Source organism: Salvia hispanica, chromosome 3, assembly GCF_023119035.1.
Source record: "Salvia hispanica cultivar TCC Black 2014 chromosome 3, UniMelb_Shisp_WGS_1.0, whole genome shotgun sequence".
In the NCBI taxonomy this organism is placed as follows: Eukaryota; Viridiplantae; Streptophyta; class Magnoliopsida; order Lamiales; family Lamiaceae; genus Salvia; species Salvia hispanica.
In genome coordinates, this window is record NC_062967.1 from 13,987,355 (window position 1) to 14,009,762 (window position 22,408).

Below are 22,408 nucleotides of genomic sequence, written 5' to 3' on the forward strand. Positions count from 1 at the left end.
GCGGGCTAATCAGGCTGTAATTTTATCGGGCTAGAAATTTTTAGCCCTAACCCTATAAATTTGGCGGGCTATTTGGGCCAGCCCACGAATTGCGGGCTACATTGGCATCCCTAGTTATGGCTCCAATCAATAGTTTGGACAAGTAGGTTACAAGTACACGAATAATTACCATGAATGATGTATGTAGCTTAAAAATTTGAGATGCAAAATCATTGGCAAAACGCCGAATAATTAACTCTTCATTGAATAGTATTAACAAATTCAAACATGTATATCATGTTAAATTTAATAAATTTAAGAGTGAACTACAAAAATAGTCTTTGGATTATGGGGTTATCTCATAAATGGTTCCTGGATTTTAAAAATATCACCAGCAGTTCCTGGACTAAGGGTTAATATAAAAAACGGTCCTTTTGCACTGTTTTGAGACGAAAATGCCCTTTTGAGGAGTTTTGGAGGGTTTGGGCAATTTGGTCTTTTTACACTTTTAACATTTTAAATTTGATATTATTTCAATTATGTACTAAATCTGATATTATTTCGAAATTATCATTCTTCAACTCTTTTGTCATACTTCACTTTGTTTCTTTATTTCAATATAAGATTTAATTTATAAAATTAAATTTTAAATTTTGATTTTTAAATATCAATAAATTTTTTTAATTAAAATTATTAATTCATGGACTATTGATTAAAAATATTAATTTTTGTTATTTAATATAATATTCAGCTGAATTGAAGAAGTACAAAAAATAATACTTAATCATGATGGAAAAATAAGAGCTATTTTATTTAGCCTCTGTTCGGTTGTTATAATTGCTTGTGATAGAATATTATGAAGTTGACTAAAAATTTTATATAGGAGTATTTTTGTTGAAATTTTCTAGTAATTTTGATTGTTTTCAAATTAATATACGAAAATTATATTAGTCTTACATTAGATGCATATTTATTTCAGAATAAATCGTGTTATATGATCTATTTATGATTAAAGCTATTAAATATTGATTAAAACTAAGGCGTTGTCATATCTTATTGATTAAATATTAGACACTATCAAATATTGATTATGCTATTAATTTTTTTATTTAATAATTTTTATAATTAAAAAAATTTATTGATATTTAAAAACTGAAATTTAATATTTAATTTTGTAAAACATCTAATATTGAAATAAAGAAACAAAGTGAAAGATGACAAAAGGGAAGAAGAATGATAATTTTGAAATAATATCAAATTTAGTACGTAACTGAAATAATATCATATTTAAAATATTAAAAGTGTAAAAAGACCAAATTGCCCAAACCCCCTCAAAAGGGCATTTTCGTCTCGAAATAGTGCAAAAGGACCGTTTTTTTATATTAACCCTTAGTCCAGGGACTGCTAGTGATATTTTTAAAGTTCAGGGACCATTTATGAGATAACCCTATTATTCAAGGACCATTCTTGTAGTTCACTCCAAATTTAGAATTCCAGTCACATTCGACATTTTTTTACCAGAATCATAATTCTATGATATAAAAATAGATAAGGGGTGCGTTAAAATGCTAACTTTTCTTAAATTACTAATGTGCTAACTCATCAATATAGTGTATTAAAAATATCAATACGATCACATTAAAATCACATTAAAATGTCAACACAAATATGTGTTGACAGTTAATAAACTGTGTTGACATTTAAATATCAATGTCAATATAATATATTAAAACATCAACTTAAGTTTATGTTGACATTTCAGTATTATCATAATGATATTTTTAATATATTCCATTGATGAGTTAACAAGTTAGCAACTTAAGAAAAGTTAGCAACAGATCACACCCCGAAATGGATAATCAAAAGATATGAGTAGATTAACAAAATGTTCTAGTATTATAATAGTAGTAGTAGAATATTTTGATTTGCCTGTAATAAAAAAAAATCTAATTTTTGGCTTCGTGAATCCAAAAATAATGAAGGTAAAGAATAAAAATTAATGAAAAAAGAAAGAAATAGAATATGCCTTTCACAAAATTCTAATCGGCCTTCTCTTTCAGGTTACTCCACTGTCTCTCAAACCAAAATCCCAAATTGAAAGAGATAACAAAAGCCCTCTCTTCCTCCACATTCCGCCGCTCTTCGTCGCCTTTCAGCTGCGTTACTGGTGAGTTCTGCTATCTTGAGATGCTGATTGATTCCAGCTAAATTTGTCGTTGCAACCTTTCATGATTTTATATTCTCAGTCACAAACGTAGGTTTCGCACGATTGAATTGTAAAATTGATATTTTTTATTGATATTATTGTAAAATTGCCTTTGAAACTTCAGAAAAACTGGGCCTAAGTGCTGTAGAGTGCTTGTTTTAATCGTCAATTTGTGAATTTAAATCTGTTCGTGAGTTCTGATTCTGCGTTTGATCCAAGTAGGCCGGCTGAAGAAATTAGATCAATGAAAACTTGTTTTTATTTGCAAAAGATGAATCCAATGCGAGAAAGTTCAGTTTTTGAAAGGTTGCACAGTACTTGGATTTACTATGAGTTAGTACTGGAGAATTTCTACAGAATGGGAGATGCTAAGTTCATTCCTAAATAATTAGGATCCAAAATTTATGAACAACTATGTGATTTATTTCGAAAAAAAATGTTAGGGAATTGCTTTTTGCACTCGTCCATCTTCCTTTCGAACTTCGACATCCAAAAATCCAAATGCGATGTCTCAGCAAACTTTGAAGTACTTTTTAGTTTCTGCTTTTGATTTATTTTCCAATCCTGTATTGGGAACTTGAAGTTCATCTACTTCAACCAATTTAGGTAATTACATTGCAGTGGGGCATCTTTGCAATAGATAGATATAGGAAGTGAAGAAGAGTAATGGGATATATATCCTCTGTATTTGTGTATGATCAAAAGGAGGCTTGGAGATGTCTTTAGCCACTGAGCACTTCACATGAGTTATTCAGTTTACTAAACATCAAGTTATATTAAGAAAAAGAAAGATTTCGATTTAATGGTTGGCCATTACTAAAGATGGTTAGGTAGATCATTGGTTCCACGGCCTTGTTACTTTTTGGTGTATTTGTTTCGACATACATGCCAGGGCTGATGAATGTTGCTGATGATTTATTGGGATAATATAGTAATCTGTCACTGATTTGGTGTATGTCTAGCTCAGCAATATTGTTGCCCCAATACCATGGAAGTAACTGGCTACTTTTTTACTCGATTATGTGAGAGTACGTCATACATCCATAGGTTAGAAATATGTATATTTGCTCTTCACATAGACTCATACCAAATCCCTGTTTATTGAATTGGTTGTGTTTCTTTTATTTTCTTTGATGGGGTTGGTTGCCTTCAGGCTGATAAATGGCGGATGAACCTCAAGTTATGGACAAATCATCTGAGGAGATCTCAGAAACCGTATCTCAGAAGAAGCAAGAAACACTTGAAGAGGTGCTTTCGAGACACAGGTACAGTAATACTTGGATGACTTTTCTGAAGAGAACTTTTGAACTCTGGAATAGGAAATATGAACCATCATGGCTAACTACAGAATAAAAAGTCAGAAACTATGTTTTGAAGTACTAAGTACAAAACTCATTAGCAGTTTGTCCAAAAATTGTTTATTTGCAGGAAAGAGACTACTGATCTGCAGAACAAGGAAGTTGCAATGAAAAAGGCGGCTGCTAAAGGTAGCAAGGCTGAGCAAAAAACTAAGAAGAAACAAGTTGATGAAGAGATAGCTAGACTCTCAACAAAGCTTAAAGAAAGACAAGCCGATGAACTGGCTTCATTAGGCTTTAATAGCAGTAGCAGCAGTCAAAAAGGAAAGCTTGATGACTTGGTGGTGAAGGCTATTGCTGGGGTTTCAATCACAAATAAAGCTGAGCAGCCAAAACTCAGTAAGAGTGCCAAAAAGCATAAGAAAAGAGCCGAACAGGATGCAGCCAGGGAGCAAAGAATACAAGAGGAGCAGAGCCAAATTGTGAGTGATCGAATGATTGAAGATGAGAAGTTAGAGAAAAAGCTCGAGCCTCTTGGATTCACCATCAATGAAATAAAGCCGGATGGGCATTGTCTGTACCGAGCTGTTGAGAATCAGTTGGCCCTTCAATCTGGAGGCTCTTCTCCATATAACTACCAAGAGCTTCGGAAAATGGTAGCTACTTATATGCGGGAACATGCAACAGATTTTCTGCCATTTTTTCTGTCTGAGAATATGGCAGATGGAGAATCCGAAGAGTCCCTTACAGAAAGATTTGAGGACTACTGTAACGAAATAGAATCCACAGCGGCCTGGGGAGGACAACTGGAACTTGGTGCTCTGACCCACTGTCTGAAGAAACATATCATGATATTTTCCGGATCCTTTCCTGATGTAGAGATGGGAAAGGAATACAAATCGGGCAACGCCACTGGCTCAGCTGGCTCAAGCGTTATGCTATCCTATCACAGGCATGCCTTTGGGCTCGGTGAGCATTACAATTCTGTCGTTTCCATTTCAGGCCAATAGTTATTTTGTATTCAAGAGGTCACGTTTGATGATTTGATCACGACACGATGCCTGTCCTGTGCAATATATTTTTTCAAGACTGGAGTTTAAACTACATCTGAGTTTTGTTACACATTTTGAAAAAAAGAGATGCTTTTGTGGTTTTTCTATTTATTGAATGGGTTCTTTGTTAGATTTCTCTCACCGTAATGATGTGTTTAACTTGAAATCTTGAATATTACTCCCCTCATTCCGCTTAAATAGAGTCGTAATACATGTAATTATGCTAAAAAACAGATTCCTCTCGCGAGATCATTGCGATTTGCAAGCATATGTTTCAATCCTAATGTTTTTCTTGTTAATTTTTCAAATCACGAGAAGGATTATAATTTAACTGAATTTTAAAAAATTTATACTATTCTTTAATGTATTAAAATTTATATTCGAATTGGTCCCAAACTAGTACTAGTACAAATTTATTAATTTTAAAATTAGAGAAATACTCTTGCCATGGACTGATAGAGAACATTTCCAAATAATTTCTTAAGATTTTTTAAGGGAATTTATCATTTTCATTTTGTAAAATAAATGTTCCACTCCAATTTTTTTTTTATTTTTTATGGTATTTTAAGGGAATTAAGTTAGTGTTTTCATTTTGTACTAAAATATTGAGGAAAACCAAGTGGGTGCAACCCGTAGACCCATAATGGATAAACGGGTTCGGGTCGGGACTAACCTGCAGACTCGTATATAAAAACTTACCCAAATTCAAAATCCTTGTAAAACCTCTGAGATCCAATTGTGGCGAAAGAGAGGAAAAAATCATGTAAGTTGGATACAAAATCCAAAATTGAAGAAACAAAAGGAGGCAAATGGATCGAAATTGGAGCTTCCCTTTTACCTTCTCTTTGCACCCAACCCAACCCCAAACCCCATCTAACTTTTGAATAAAATTCATTTCTCTTTCATCCACATATAAAGTCCCCAACTTATTAAAACTCTTATTTCCATCAATGACCCGAACTCAACCCAATACATATTTTATTTTTCATATACTTTCAATCAATATAAATTTTATATTTATTCAAATATATTAAGAAACTCATATAAAAATTATATAAATTATTTGATAATTCAAATTTATAATAAAAATTATTACACATCCATATATAAGTGAAGTACAACATAATAAAAATACACAAATAAAAGAAATACGGTACAATAATAGAAAATAAACAAACCAAACTACAAACTAAAGTGAAAAATAAGAAAGATTACTAAAAAAGATAAACATTACACATTCAACTATTTGTGCCAAATTTTTTTCAAATGTGCTCAATCAAATCATCTCGAAGAGCAATATAAGCTTTTCTATTGCAGAGTTGATCTCGAGTTGTTATATAAGAAAGCAAACTCCCGATCCGTTGAGAAGAGTAGCAAAAAACTTCAGCATTTCCTTCTTGTGCTCTTGTGGGTGTATCTTCAAAAAACTCAGTAGATCATAATAATTTTGATATGTATCACGTTCATCTTCTACTATCATATTATGCATGATTATACAAGCAATCATAATTTTCCCATCAACATCTTGTCCCAGACAAGGATGGCCTTCGCAAAAATGCGAAACGCGCTTGTAGGACTCCAAATGCTCGTTCAACATCTTTTCTGATAGACTCTAGGAATTGAGCAAACAACTTATGCTTTTGAGTTTGTGGAGAAGTGATTGACTTCACAAATGCAACCCATGCAGGGTATATGCCATCAGCAAGATAATATGTCCTATTATACTGATGACCATTTACTACGTAATTACATATGGTGCTCGACCATCTAAGACATCATAAAAAACAGAAGACCTATGGAGTACATTAATATCATTGCACGAACCTGGAGTTCCAAAGAATGCATGCCATATCCATAAGTCGTATGATGCAACAGCTTCCAAAATGATCGTTGGTTTGCCACTTCTCCCTGTATATTGTCCAGCCCATGCGTTAGGACAATTCTTCCATTCCCACTGCATGCAGTCTATACTCCCAATGCATGCAGTCTATACTCCCAATCATGTCTGGAAAACCACGTTGATCTTGCTACATATAGAAGTCTAGCGAGATCTTGTTCATTAGGTCTTCTAAGATATGTGGCACCAAAACATGAAATAACACCTTCAACGAAATGTATTAGAGAATCTCTCGTCACCGTTGAACTCATCCGCAAATATTCATCAACGACATCGGATGATGTACCATACGCCAACACCCGCATAGCTCCGGTACATTTCTGTAACGATGACAAACATATGTCGGGTTGGGACTAAAGTAGTCATTGATCAAACGCTCAGCACCAATCTCGCGTTGCCTTTCACAATACCTTTTTCTAACTGTAGAAGCTTGAGCCCCTACAATTAGATTGTGATTGGCGGATAACATGTTCTCAACAATTGTATAGATTTGATGATTTTGTTGAGAAACTCGTTCCTCCCATTCATTGAGTGCTATGATATTTGAATCATCAGAACTTGAATCTGATGAAAGTGATGAGTTTTCACTAGAAGACATTTTTTGGAGGTGGAATGAGTACTTGGTGTTATCTTCAAACAATTTCCACGAGCTATGTATAGACTAAATAAATTTGCATGTGACACTAAACCCCAAGACATGTGAGACACAATTGCAGTAAAGCATGTGACATATCTAATTTTTGCATGATAATGCATGCGATGACAAAACGTTTGAGTGGCACTGTGATACATGTGACATTTCAAAACTTTTGTCAGATAAAGAAGTGATGTTTGTAAAGCATGTAACACACAATTGCAGTAAAGCATGTGACATATCTAATTTTTGCAGGATAATGCATGCGATGACAACCCATTTGATTGACAATGTGATGCATGTGACATTTCAAAGCTTTTGTAATGCAAGTAGCACCAAATTCATATATGCAAATGCATGTGATAAAGTAATGATATTTGTGACATTTCAAATACTTTTGCAGGAAAATGCATGTCCAGAAGATGCATGTGACCATATCACATAAACTTAATATTACACAAATTTATATTACATAAAGTGCAAACAAAGATCACACCAACATACACCAAACTAACATTACATATTAAAAGCACACCAAACTAATATTACTTAAACTAATGTCACACCAAACGAATATTACATAACTTATTGTCACACCAAACTCATATCAAACTAAAATCATTCATTTTCCAAACACAATCTCCATTAGTTGATGTTTCATCTCTTGATCTTCTGGGGACAAGTGCTCTTTGTCCAACAACTTAATCAACATTTTTTGGTACATCTTCATAGAGGGCTTTTCCAGCTTTTCACGCTCTATCTGCAGTCGAGCCTTCACTAGTTCGTTCTCATTATCTTTAGCTAGCCTTAGTGCATGAAGTTCTGCAGCAACTTGAGCATTAGTAGAATCAGATTGTGTTACCTTACTTTTTCCTTTTCTTTTTGCCTTGTCTCTGCCCATAGGCCGAGAACTAGTTGAATGGCCAGATGTAGGAGTTTCCGGATTTGAAGGGATAGTATACTCGCCAGATTCAGAAGTCTTTGTCCTCTTTGAATTGCTACCATCCTGTTCATAACCAACATTTTCATTGTCAGGAGGAAATACCTGTGTTGTATCATGAATACTCCACTTTTGATGTTTGCTCATAACTTCATTAAACACTATCAAATCTTGAAATTTGTTGCCGCCTCCTGCTTGGTAGATGCTATGAGCTTCATTCTCAAACACAATATCCATTAGTTGATGTTTCATCTCTTGATCTTCTGGGGACAAGTGCTCTTTGTCCAACAACTTGATCAACATTTTTTGGTACATCTTCATAGAGGGCTTTTCTAGCTTTTCACGCTCTATCTGCAGTCGAGCCTTCACTAGTTCGTTCTCATTATCTTTAGCTAGCCTTAGTGCATGAAGTTCTGCAGCAACTTGAGCATTAGTAGAATCAGATTGTGTTACCTTACTTTTTCCTTTTCTTTTTGCCTTGTCTCTGCCCATAGGCCGAGAACTAGTTGAATGGCCAGATGTAGGAGTTTCCGGATTTGAAGGGATAGTATACTCGCCAGATTCAGAAGTCTTTGTCCTCTTTGAATTGCTATCATCCTGTTCATAACCAACATTTTCATTGTAAGGAGGAAATACCTGTGTTGTATCATGAATACTCCACTTTTGATGTTTGCTCATAACTTCATTAAACACTATCAAATCTTGAAATTTTTTGCCGCCTCCTCCTTGGTAGATGCTATGAGCTTCATTCTCAACATCTTGGTCGCTCATTCCACTCCTCCTTCGCGCGTTTGCTTCTTTGCAAGCAGCCACCCATTTGTTTGCATTTTCGTTAAGTCGTTTCCATCGACTCTTCATAGAATCCACATTTCTTTTGTTAATTTTAGCTGGATTTTCTGCTTGAGCTACGTGATACAAGTTTTTCACACGTACCCATAGTGCATCTCCCTTCTGATGTTTACCACGCACACTATCTACGCTTGCATGGACCCAAGAAGACATAAGTGCTAAATCTTCTTTCACAACCCAACTTACATTGTTTGAGCTCCTCTTCTTTTTGTTCTCTTGTTGGGCATCTCCGAACAAGTTTTGGACGACATTGTTGATGTGGGAATTTCAGTAGATGTAGGAATTTGGCTTAGATTTGGAGATAATTCAAAGTTTTGTGAATACTCGGGATTTGAAAATGATTGGGGATTCTGATAAGGTGTTGCAAAATTTGGAAAATTTTGCGAACTTGGATATTCTGATGATTGTTGATAATTTTGGGAATTAAAATAGTTTGGGAAACAAGAGCGATAATTTGGATGATTTGGATCCATAAAACCAAATTTATCAAAACAAGAATGAAAGGGCGATAATTTGGAGGATTTGGTTGCTTTTGTGAGGAATTGTATATGTTAAGTGGGATATATATAGAAAAGTAAAGCACAATGTAGTAGCAAATAGTAAAAAATAATAAATTAAAATAAAATAATAAAAAATGTAGTCAGATGTCATTTTATGGAAGAGTGGTTCACATGATTTTTTTGGAAGAATAATTCACATGATATTTGAAAAGATATATAGAGATAAATATAATAATCATTGAATAAAAAAATAATAATTAATAAAACAATCAAAATTTAATGTAGTGCAAAATTTTCAAGATTGAAAATGTGATGTAGAATTATATTTTTATTGTGCAAATTTATTACAACATACATGTAGTCCAATAATAAGTAATAAAATAAATCAATAATAAAAAGTGAAAAAACAAAAAGAAAAAAGAAATCAAATATTCAGCCATTAATATTATGACATGTGGCATGTGCCCCTCAATTTGTTTGGTGGCGGTTGGTTTTTTTTGTTTTAGAATTTTTTTTAATTATACTTATTTTGTTTTTGTGAGTGACATAGTGTGTACTGTCACCAATGGAGGTGGTCTGAGCGCCCCCTTTCTTCCACGTCACCTCACATCTCTTTTTCTTGTTCCGTGAAATTCTCTCCCTTCTCTGTTTCTCTATTTCTCTGCCATTCTTAAATTAACTGTCCATGAAAAAGATCTCGAATTTCAATTGTTACTGCTTATATTGAGTGATTCTCTTCCTCCTTGCCTATTTACAATTCTGTATGAATGTGTGCCTCTTCCATCTTGCCAATTCTCTATTTCTATGATGATCAAAATCCACCTATTTGCACGATTCCATCTCCATCCCCCGAATTGGAATTCCAAAGCTTATAATCGTTTTTGGATATTTTAATTTATGACTTAAAAATCTAAATCATATCACCATTTATATATGCAAATTCCAATGTGCTCACTTTCGATATGCTGTGAAAGCAAGGGAAGTGTTTGGTGACATAGCTGAGATTGTGATCTTTAATATTGGGCTTCATCCCCAATAAATTACGCCTTCCATTGACGGGACTTGCAATCAAATTAGATCTATTTTCTTCTTCTCTTTTATGCAATCATCATCTGTGTTTATCCTTTTTGTATAACTTTCAAGTGTAACACTAATATTTAAAACTCACCAAGAAGAAGAAACATGGAAGAGAGGTGGAGAGAAATTTACAAAGTGGCAGATGTGCAGAGAGAAATTTTGGTTGTTCTAGCAAAGTGGCAGTTTGCGCAGAGAGAAAAAACGTGGAAGAGATACGAATATATACATAAGAAAATAGAAATTGAGAGGGAAAAAAAAAAATAGAAAATGAGAGGGACACTCACCCGTCGCTCAGCAAGTCACGCGCAGCATAACAAATCTCTAACAAACCTAATAGGGTAAAATTTGACACATAATCCAACCAGTGACGGAACCAGAAATTTAAATAAGCCGGGGCCGGAAAACTTTAAAATTATAACAATAGTAAAATATTTAATTTCATACTCCATCTGTCCATCGCGTATTTCATTTTCAGCATTCATTTTTAAAAAACGATAATAAATAATTAAAGTATAGAAAAAAGTAAAATAAGAGAGAGAATAATATAGAGAATACTCCTTTTTATATTATTATCTTTCTTACTTTATTATCTTTTCACTTTAACTATTTATTATTCCCTTCGTCCCAACTAAGTTGAGATAAAACTTTTGGACACAGAGATTAAGAAATTGTGTTGAAAAGTATGAAAGATTAATAAAATAGGAAACATAAGGAGAGAGTAAAGTAAATGATGGAATAAAATAAGAGTGAGTGAATGTTTTATTTTTTGTCAAAAAAAAAATGATTCAACTTAGTTGGGATTAGGGATGTCAATCGGGTCGGCCCACCGGGTTTCGGGCCAACCCTATTCGGGTTGCGGGTCAATCGGGTGCGGGCTAGTCAGGTTGTAATTTCTTTCGGGTTATAAAAGTTCAACCCTAACCCTAAAAGCTCGGGTTTCGGGCTAGTCCAACGGGTTAATCGAGTTGCTACCGATAAGATTAACATGCGATCAATCCCATAAATAATGATGAAAATTAGTTATATTCATAAAATGTAAAATATTTAATAATGATAAATGTGAGATATATGCTTAAACTCAATCATAAACATGATCAAATACTAATATTTGAGATATTTCGTAAAATTTTAATGCGTATTTTAGAAATTTAAATTTTTTTTAGTGAATTTAAAGTTTTTAGTTTATTTATCAATTATTATATTAATAAAAATTCAATATATAATTTATATATTTAATATAAAAATTGAAAGTTACTTTTTTTTAGTTATCTATAATTATAAAATCAATCAATGAAATGTCGAATTAGGACTAAAAATTGCAATAATAAAATTTTTATCGGGTTTTCGGGCCAGCCCATCGGGTTTTCGGGTCTGGCCCTAACGAGTTGCAGGTTAATCGGGTACGGGCTAGTCGGGTTGTGATTTCTTTCGGGTTATAAAAGTTCAACCCTAACCCTATAAATTTGGCGTGCTATTCGGGTCAGCCCACGGGTTGCGGGCTACATTTACATCCCTAGTTGGGATATCCCTAAAAATAATATAACTCAACTTTGTTGGAATAGAGGAAGTATATTTTTTCCAAAATGAGTACTCAAAATGAAACGTCTTTACTATTAATTGTCTTAGACGAATTGTAGTAAAAAAATTATTTTTACTATCAATTTTATATGCAATATCAATTTCACAAATACTCTTTATCTTAGTAAATTTAAGAATGTTTGGAACTAAGATTGTTTTCATTATTTGGAGTAATTAAATAGTTTGTGTTGATTTGATTTTAACTATTAAGGATGGAATTAAATTATGATGAAGGATTTTATACGATCGAGTAATGGACTACATATATGTTATGGAGAATAAAATAAATTAAATGCTCCTTTGATTTTGCTCAAAAAAATGGAGTATCAAAATACGGTAAATATAATTTATCACTAATTTTTCTACTATTTGACACGTCAGATATTTTTCCTTCTTCCAATGCACCTGATGTATCCAAAAAAAATAAAATAAATAAAAGATCTTTTGCACCGCCCTGTTCATCTTCTTCCCCGTGCCGCCTCGCCATTTCTTTTTCTTCAAAATTCCTCTTTTTGCATTCTCTCGGCCTTTTTTCCACTTCGCCGCCCAAGTCTTGTGTTCTTCTTGCTAATTCTACTTTCAATTTTAGATAATCGGATGGCGGGATTCATTGGCTCTTGGGGCGGAGACTGGTTAGAGGACAGCCATGTAATGGGGAGTCTGGGTCTGGGGCTGGCCAAGCCCCCGCGCGCGGGGGCTTGTCCCTATGTAGTTCCGTCGCTGAATCCAACAAATGTGGAATTGATTCGGTTTGCAAGATTGTATCCCGATATTAAATATGCAATGAGTTTTATTCAGAAGATTCAATCTCACAACTCAATCATAGATTATATCTTGATATTGTTTTATCTAAGAAAACGACCGCCAACTATATAGACTAAAATTTATCACTTAATCAAACCATTGAATTCTGTTGACCCAAATAAGGACCATACTGTAAGCCCAATAAGGCCAACTTAACGGGATTAATCATGCTCATAACTTGAATCAATCATGCTTTAAGAATATTGAAATACTAAAACATGCTTTTCTACGGAGCAGAAAAATACCTAATTAATTCTCCAAAGAATTGAAGATGGCTAGCTTCTTCTCCACGTGATGCTTTGAGTACTAGACCACAAATCTTCTCTCTGGTTCCCGAACTGTATCCCAATATCAGTGTGGGCTGATCTTACTAGAATACTAGGACTTAAATAAAGAAGACAGAAGAAATCCTTTTTGGAATAGGAGAGGAATTCGAAAATTCCTACAGCTTGTGAGAGCTGAAATTTTCGAAAATTTTAGCAAATAAAATTGTGTTATTTCTGTCTCCTTTATTCTCCTATTTATATTAAGTTCCTTTTGGGCCCAGACAGGGATCTATGGAAGGTTTTGGATATGGGCTCATCCAATTTACTTTTTACTAATTAAATTGAACCCACAATTTAATATAAGTTATAATTGGAATATTACGAGCAGCCACTACAGAAGTAATATTGAACTCTCCCCATCCAAATCCGAAATTACAAGTAATCCGGGTTTCCGTTTAACTTTCATTTCCCGTGCTTAAGATTAAAATGTCCATTAATTAATTAATGTCTGCTATTGACTTAATTAATTAACTTCTTATTAATTCCAAGAGTGGACTTAGCATGAAACGCTTATTTATTATTCATAGAGTAATCACACTCCAACTAGCTAGGTTCCGAATAATAAAACCTTGTTTCGCGCTCCTCTTGAGGACATTATCAAACGAGACTCAGCTCGCGCACGATTCAATATAATAGCAATCCTAGCACCGCTAGATATCGATCACCACTACCCAATATATCAGGATTATTGGGTTGCGAAAAACCCGCACCATTTGATAAGTCAAAGTAGTGCATAATCAATACCGTATGCTCAATGCTAACCTACATTGATTAAGAAACAAATATTTATCAAGACCTCGCCTTTCAGTAGATAGCCTAAGGCAAGTCTTGCTGTTAGATCCGTTCAGTGCTATACCACACCAATGTCATCTTATTTCAGTAAGGCTTAGAAATATGCGGACTGACATTGCAACCTTTCTCGATGGATAGTCAAATTCCATCTAGGTTGTGAAATTCATCTTTTTCTTTGTTTAGAACTGACCGTGTTACCTTAAAGTGGACGACGCCCACAACCGGTCTACTAAAACAAAGACTTAGACTTTGTTAAGTTAACTTATACATTTAAACATGCATTAACATCCATTAAATGTAAAACATAACAACATTATGACAAAAATAATCTGTTTTACATTTCACTTCAAGGAAAAACCTTTGTTGCTCTTGTAAAACTTTTAAACCACATAATGCATGTACCACATCATGAACACGACATGTTTTGACCTCACCTTTGGAAGTCCTTTCAACAACCATCACTAAGTTCCCAAAATTGTGGGATTGAAAGATACTATAGAGACGTTGGACAACTTTTGGCTCCATATTCCAATCCAATGGTAATCTATATAGAGATGTGAATCGGGTCACATCTACTGGGCCAATCCACCGGGCTAGCCTACTGGGTCAATCAGAAAATGGGTGTTACACATTCTCAAAATATGTAACTAAATACGCATTCTCAGAATGCGTGCAGAATTTAAGAAAAAGGCAAAAAAAAAAACTAGCCTATTTACGTGCATATATATATGAGTCGAGCTCATTCTTTGCATACTTCTTTTATTGCACTTATAAGCTCACTCTTGCACGTTGTTCCAAAAGAATTCTTACTATCACCACGATTGAAAGTGGCAATCCATGACAATTATGGCCTATACATTCTCTAACAACTTTCAAATCATCAAAGCACATGTCGGGTTTACCAAATACTCCCTCCGTCCAGCAATAGAAGTCCCGTTTTTCCGTTTTTGTCCGTCCGGCAATAGGAGTCCCGGTTCTACTTACTATATTTGGACAATTTAATTACCCTCCCAATTCTCAATAATTTACTACATTGCCATTAAAAAACACCACCTCCCCCAAAATTAACTTATCTCTCTCACTCTATCTATCCCTAAAATCACCAATACTCACTCTCTCGCTCACCAAAATTCTCACTCTCTCGCTCACTAACATCAACACAACTCTCCCTCTCTCTCTCGCTCATCAAAATTCGCTCTGTTGAAACCCTAATTTGACGCCGCCTCCTCTTCCTCCTCCCAATCGCCGCCTCCTCCTCTTCCCCACTCTAGCCTAAATGGATTATGTACCCTCTGAAACCCTATCACCCATCTATGGGCTAGATTCGGCCGATTCGATGTCCACCGTAGTTCCTGAAACGCCGATGGTGGAAGTCCCTCCGTGGACCGATTCTCAGCCCTCTATGTTCCTTGAAACCCCAGATCTGGAAGCTATACTCGATTCGGAGCTTATCGTCCCTGATACGCCGGAGACCATGCTCGATTCGGAGCTTATCGTCCCTGATACGCCGGGTTATGAGAGTCCCGACTCCACTGTGGTACCTGAAACTCCGCGGGTGAAGAGGCGGCGGCGTCCTGTTGAGGAAGAGGAGTGGTTCAAGGAGTTCCTCCTGATTCTCTTGCCCGGCATGAAAAATCTCCTCTAATATTGTGAGTTTTGTAAGAATCACCCCCTATCTAGGGTTCGGAGATTCTGACTTGGTCTGTATTTAGGGTTACAGTATTTTTTTGTGTTGATTTAGCCACCCCCTTTTGGGTTAGGAGGCTTAATCTTGCCCTATATGCTGGAATTAGTAATGTTTGACTGATGGTCGCTCTGGAATTTGTTGTTGGTTGCTGGAATTTGTGCATTCTACTGCTATATGCTGAAATTTCTGATGTTTGGCTGATTAATCCAATTGTGGTGCTTATTTGTATGCTGAATGGCTCTGAGGGATGTTTATGATGGTTTATTGTTGCTATACTTGCTGCAATTTGTTATTGGGTGGTGCTGTGGTGAATTGTGGTGCTTATATTGTGTGAAAAGCCACCCCTTGATTAGGTTTGGAGGCTTTTGTTGGTTCCCTATGCTGAAAATTTTCTGAGGGATGTTTATGATGGTTTATTGTTGCTATACTTGCTGCAATTTGTTGTTGGGTGGTGCTGTGGTGAATTGTGGTGCTTATATTGTGTGAAAAGCCACCCCTTGATTAGGTTTGGAGGCTTTTGTTGGTTCCCTATGCTGAAAATTTTCTGAGGGATGTTTATGATGGTTTATTGTTGCTATACTTGCTGCAATTTGTTGTTGGGTGGTGCTGTGGTGAATTGTGGTGCTTATATTGTGTGAAAAGCCACCCCTTGATTAGGTTTGGAGGCTTTTGTTGGGTGGTGCTGTGGTGAATTGTGGTGCTTATATTGTGTGAAAAGCCACCCCTTGATTAGGTTTGGAGGCTTGTGTCCATTCCCTATGATGAAATATTTCTGAGGGTCTTATAGCATCATCCTGCATATGTGCATCACATTAGGTTTGCACTATTTCTATACACCAAAAAAACAAAAACATCAGACCCTAACCCAAAAAATAATAGGGGCTGACCAACACACCAAAAAAATCAGACTACCATATTCCATAAACACTATGGCCTGACCAACACACCAAAAAGATCAGTCCACCCTATTTCATAACCATCACTTTGGCTTACTTAGAAGCCAAATGCATTTGACAGAGGGCCAATATCATACATTGACCCATCATTGTTCTCTGGCATTTGTAAGTAATGCAGCACCTCTCTCACAAGATCCCCATCCACTTCCAACACTTTAGGCAATCCAACAGTTCTTTGTAGCCTATCCTTGTTGATGTGAGGAACTTTGTAGCCATTTCCACCCTTGCACTGTAGGTATTCAGTGAGGCAAGCCTGCAAGCTTAGGAAAACTTTATTGAGAGTTTGTGGTGAAAGCTCTGCAAAAGAGCTACACACATTCCCCACAAGTTCATCCACAGTGCTGCATGGTTTCTCATACTGCAGTGACTGAATTGCTCTAAGAAATCCCAAGTCTAAGATGTTAGTGTCAGGGGAATTAGGTGGTTGACAAATCAGTTGGATTTTAAATCCATCTGAGTTGGCAACAGCCTGAAATTCTGGATCCATAGCTGTTATGTGTGGGGTTGCATTATCTTGCTGAATGTAGATGTCTTTGCTTGCCCAAATTGGCCACTTGGCCTTAATTGCAGGTATAATCTGGCATGAATAACAATAACATAGCTAAATGATGATCTTTGTTGAGTTTTTAAGATCTGATAGAATGGAAAAAGTTGCATACCTTGTTGATAAGGCAGTCTCTCATCACTTCCTTTGTGACTGAATGTAATGGCTTGGTTTCCATGGTCCCTCTGGGCCTGTTCTTTGACTTCCTCTGTGCTGGCAGTACTTCAGTGAAGGGAAATATTCCCACCTTACCATCATAAGTTGCCTGCCCATCCATACCAAAATGTGGTCTACTGACAGCACACATAAACATAACTTTGGTGATGAATCTCTTGGATTTGCATGATCTATATGGCTCATCCTCATCCGGCAAAAGGTAGTACCTGTCTGATGCCTTGGTCATATAGAACCATTTTTCATCTATATGCACTACATTGTGCATGCTCTGATATTGAACTCTAGCTTGAGTAATTTGTGGCTGAAGTTGACTAAGACTCCATCTAACTCTTGCTAGCTTATTCATATTGGTGAGGGCAGGTTTGATTGCATTCGTATGTGGCCTTAATTTACCTTGCTTCACCAATACACCTACTGTGCTCTTGCTAACATTCAATTTGACAGCCATTGTTCTCTATGAAGCTCTCTCAAGAATAGATAAGTTTCTAACCTTTTCTTCATCAAGTTGTAATATGTCAGCATGTGTGTATCCTTTAATCTTTCCTTCCATGCTTGCAGGTTCTCCCCTTTGCATCTGCTCCTTGGCTGCCTTCCATAGCCTGTACACGGTCTTCCTACTGACCTCAAATGTCTCTGCTGCCTCCATTACAGCCCCTCTTGCAAGTACTCCATCATGGTTGTGCTTGAGTAGAAACTGCACCACATTGTTCTTGATGTTGCTGTTCAAGTGTTTGGTTTGCCTCTGCCCATTATCCATCCCTATGATGAAATTTCTCTGAGGGATTTAAATTTACATAAACTAAGGGAGTTTTTTTTGGAGTTTCTCAGATTTTGGGGTTGGTAAGAGTGTCTTAAATGAGTGTAGGTGGTGTATTTATAGCTAATGTTTGGAGTTGTACCTTTTGGAATTCAAATTTCCTTCAAACTTTTTATAGAGGGAAATTTGAACATTTCAGTTCCCTCCTTGTATTTTTAGCACTTTTGGAAGTGTATTTTGAACAGATTTGAAATGAATGTGATGAATTAGCATTTGAAAGCATTTTGTTAATGTTTGTGTAATTTTTAAATTCAGTTTTTCTTTCTTTCTTTCTGTCCGTGAAACTCAACACATAAAAACTCCAAAAAAAAAAATTGGCAGCTTCTTTAGTTTTGGTAGACAAAGCCAAATTTGGCACCTTCATCTCATACCAATAAAACTTCCAACATGGAATAAAATATTTTAACACAATTGAGGTGGGTCCCAAATTCCACTATCACACACCATTTATTACACACTCCAAAACTTTCTTAAAACCCGTGCCTTGGAGAAATGGGACTACTATTGCTGGACGGAGGGAGTACCTTGCATGAGAGAAGTTTCCAATGTTGTGAATCCTTCAAGAAGGGAAGCTCGAAGGATTCCCTTAGCTGACTAACTTTGTCTCCTACACTCTTCTTGCGAGACTGGTGATGACTACTTTACTCATGTAATTGCTCTTGGACAAAACCACTCTGATAGTCATACAAGCCTCCATAGTCCACACATCATCCAAGACTAGAAAGAATTTTCTCTCCTTAAGATAATATTGAGCTGTCTCAATTAATGCATGATCACTTAGACCTGACATGTCATCGCTGGTGAATTCCTTGAGAATACCGAGGAACACATTCGCTGGTGAATTCCCTGAGAATGTCGAGGAACACATGATTAATTGATGTTATAATTCTTGACTAATGTTATTAAACTAGTTGGCATTACTCTATTATTTATTACACTACTTAACTACAATTATATAAGGCTAAAATCCTTTTTTGTTCCTAAACATGTGGTTGTTTTATGAAGTTGGTCAAGAATATTCACTTTTAAAAAATCGAGTCCCAAACACACGTAGAAGCATAAAAGAGAATGGATGCAGCCATCTTTCTTCTTTTCGCACTTTTGGTATTAAAAATTTATGCCTAGATTAAAAATAAAAAAAATAAAAAATTAGTAAATTAAAAAGGGTTATATGGCATAGTAAGTTGGTGTACCTCACCAATAACTTCTTGAAAAATGGAAATTAAAAAGGGTTTTAATGCCACGTCAATTGAACACCAATACAATAAATCTTTGTATAAAATTGACATCTATTAGTTATGGAAAGTGACATTATATTACTACTATATGAAAATTATTATCATAGAATAGACGTGCACTATACTAGTACAATATATATGTATATTGACCTCTTAATGTAATACTAATATTTTACACAAGTAATTTATATTACATTATATGTCAAAGAAAAAAAATCATATTATTACTCTTTGATAGTACTATTTTGATATGACTAAACTTTTCAGTGATCATCAAGCCATTCTATTTTGAAATAATATGACACTAATATTTTTCATTTTGGATTTTTGATTTGCTTATTTTTAAATTTTATTGATTTTTTAATGGTAATAAGAAAATATTGAAAATTATAATTGATGATTTAATATGTTGATAAAAATATAAGTTATATTACCTCCGTCCACAAAAATAGACAAAATTGTAAATGACATGGGTTTTAATAGGCAATTGATAAAGTGAAAGTGATGGACAAAAAAAGTGGGGGAACTAGTGTTAGTGGATTGTGGAGTCCAAATTTAGAATAATGTGTAATTTTAAAACTTTCCATATTTAAAATTAGTCTAATTTTAATGGACGACCCAAAATCGTAAACTTATTCTATTTTTTTGGGACGAGGATAACACTTTTTATCTTTTGTAAATTTTTCATATAAATATAGATATAAAACAAGAAAAAAAGTCTTACCCATAAAATAACAAAATAGTACTATCAAAGAGTTATTATATAATTTTTTCCCTTGACACGAAAGTAATATAATATGATTATTTTTATGTGTAAAATATTAATATATTAAGTGGTCAATATGCATATATATTGTACTTTTTGCACGCTTATTTTATAATGATAATTTCCATATTTAATAGGAGTAGTATGCCACTTTCCAATGACTTTCCATAATTAATAGATGTTTATTTATGCAAAGATTTATTGAATTAGTGTTCAACCTTTTAGATTTCCATTTATCAAGGAGTTATTGGTGAGGTACACTAGACTATGCCAACTTGGTATGAAAGGACCATAGAAGCTGAGGCGGTTTGACCTGACACTTCGGCGTAAGGGTTGCTTGTGACTTGCAGATGCAACTTGGGTTATGCAAGAGCCGATGGTGTCTTCAGCCTCATAAACCACATCTCGGATCCGCCTCTCTAGGTCTCGGAACCCTTCCAGCTTGTTCGGCATCATGAGAACGTGTTCTGATGTATTTTGTTTTATAGACAATTAGACATGCAACTACTATATATATATATATATATATGAAGATAATTTACATAGATCAGATGGCAACGTTTTCTAAATATAAAAATTCTTTCCTTTTTTTCAATCATATATCTTTCCAAAATTAACGTTTAATCAATTTATGATGATATGGTAAGTTTGGTAATCTATAATGATATGATAACTTAGGTTATTCCTACGTTGAAAAAAGAAATAGGTTTACAGTATTCTCTTTCCTTTGGGAAATCAAATCTACGTGATTATATGCATATTTATTTATACAAATCTTCATTATTTTACAAGCTTAAAGGGTTAAGTGGTATTCAGTCTAATTAGAAACATTAATTAGAGCATCCACAACGTCGGCGAGCGGGCCAGCTACCCGATTCCCGGCGCTGGCCGGTCCGCTCACCGAACCATTGTGGCCGGCTAGCGCCAAATCGGCGAGAAAATAGGCGAGCGCTGGCCGATGCGCTCGCTGATTGGCTCGCCCCCACTGTAGGCTGGCGATCGGCCAGCGGATTTTTTAAAAAAAATTTCTGAAACACTATATATATGCGATTTGAACGTCATTTTCATTTGCACCACTTGTTTTAACGAGTTTTCTCTCTCTCTGAATTTCTGTACAAGAGAAATAACGCGAAATGGATAACAACAACGAGTCTACTCCAGTGACGAGCGGGTCTCAAACTCCCATCGGTCCCCATCCACCTCCCACGGGTACCGTGGGAGTTTGAGACCCGCTCATCACTGGAGTAGACTTGTTGGCAGCAGATGATGCCCGGGATGACAGCCGGGGGTAGTGGGATGCCGGGCGGGCAGATGATCCCGGGGTTGGGGCCAGAATGGCAGGGGATGCAGCCCGGGATTCAGGGGATGCCGGGGGTGCAGCCGGGGAGGGAGGGACAATGTCTATCGCCCCAGTCTTGACTTTTTGACTGCGTCTTCCCACACATCGACCCCGGTGGAGACTTCTCCCTAGAGGAGTTGTTGGAACCAGGCGTTCGATACGAAGACACTCCCATTCATACAGGGGGACTAGGTCGGGGGCGGGGTCAGGCGCACCGAAGAAGAAGAAGGGCAAGGGAAAAAAGATGGTAGGCGAGTTGTCGCAACCGGCCGATGACGACAGTGTACGGAGGAAGTGGACGAGGATGAGAACGTCGCGTTGTCCAAGGCTTGGGTGTCTGTTTGCGATGATCTCCTCGTTTCGAACAATCAGAGGATCGTCAACATGTGGGCTAAAATTGCAGCAGCCTACAAGAGGAATTGCCCCCATGTGAAGCCATACAGCAGGGAGGAGTGCCGGAAGGGGTGTGACCGAATCACGGCTGCAGTCTCCCCTGATTTGCGGGCTTGTACACCAACGCAGACATGACGAGGACCGCAGGAGGATAGCGGAGAGAGCATTCCCCGTGCCGAGGCTGTATAAAGAATTCGCCTACTGGAACCGTTATCTGGTGCCGATGGATTCCGAGAAGTTCCGGGCGGCTGTCGAAGCTGGCCGGCTGAAGAAGCAGCGGCTGAACCTCGCCGGTGACCACAACAGCAGCGATGGCTCCCACGAGCTCCCCGACGATGTTCAGGGAGTTCCCGACTCCTCCATCGTTCACTCGCCGCACTCGCCCGATTGGTCAGAGGAGGGCGCAACGGGCAGCCAGGGGAGGCACCCGGGGTTCCGAGGAGGTCCAGTCGGCATCCCCCCCCCCCCCTAGTGGCAAGTCGCCAACCGAGCTCGCCCGCATCGGGCGTCAAGTGACACAGCTGAGAATGCATAAGATCATAGGTGAATGGAGGGCGAC

The 22,408-nt window shown here is 36.4% G+C and overlaps 2 protein-coding genes across 2 annotated transcripts; one reads left to right on the plus strand and one right to left on the minus strand.

Moving 5' to 3' along the window:
- Positions 1–2,011: 2,011 nt before the first annotated feature.
- LOC125211025 (OVARIAN TUMOR DOMAIN-containing deubiquitinating enzyme 5) lies at positions 2,012–4,642 on the plus strand. The gene is made up of 3 exons (XM_048110698.1): positions 2,012–2,146; positions 3,339–3,450; positions 3,614–4,642. Exons 2-3 carry the CDS (start codon positions 3,347–3,349, stop codon positions 4,491–4,493), a joined length of 984 nt encoding a protein of 327 aa, XP_047966655.1. The 5' UTR covers positions 2,012–2,146; positions 3,339–3,346; the 3' UTR covers positions 4,494–4,642.
- Positions 4,643–16,612: 11,970 nt separating this feature from the next.
- LOC125209340 lies at positions 16,613–17,744 on the minus strand. Its single transcript, XM_048108942.1, has 2 exons — positions 17,235–17,744; positions 16,613–17,152 (listed from the first exon to the last, which is right to left on the minus strand). Exons 1-2 carry the CDS (start codon positions 17,742–17,744, stop codon positions 16,613–16,615), a joined length of 1,050 nt encoding a protein of 349 aa, XP_047964899.1.
- Between the last annotated feature and the right edge of the window lie 4,664 nt (positions 17,745–22,408).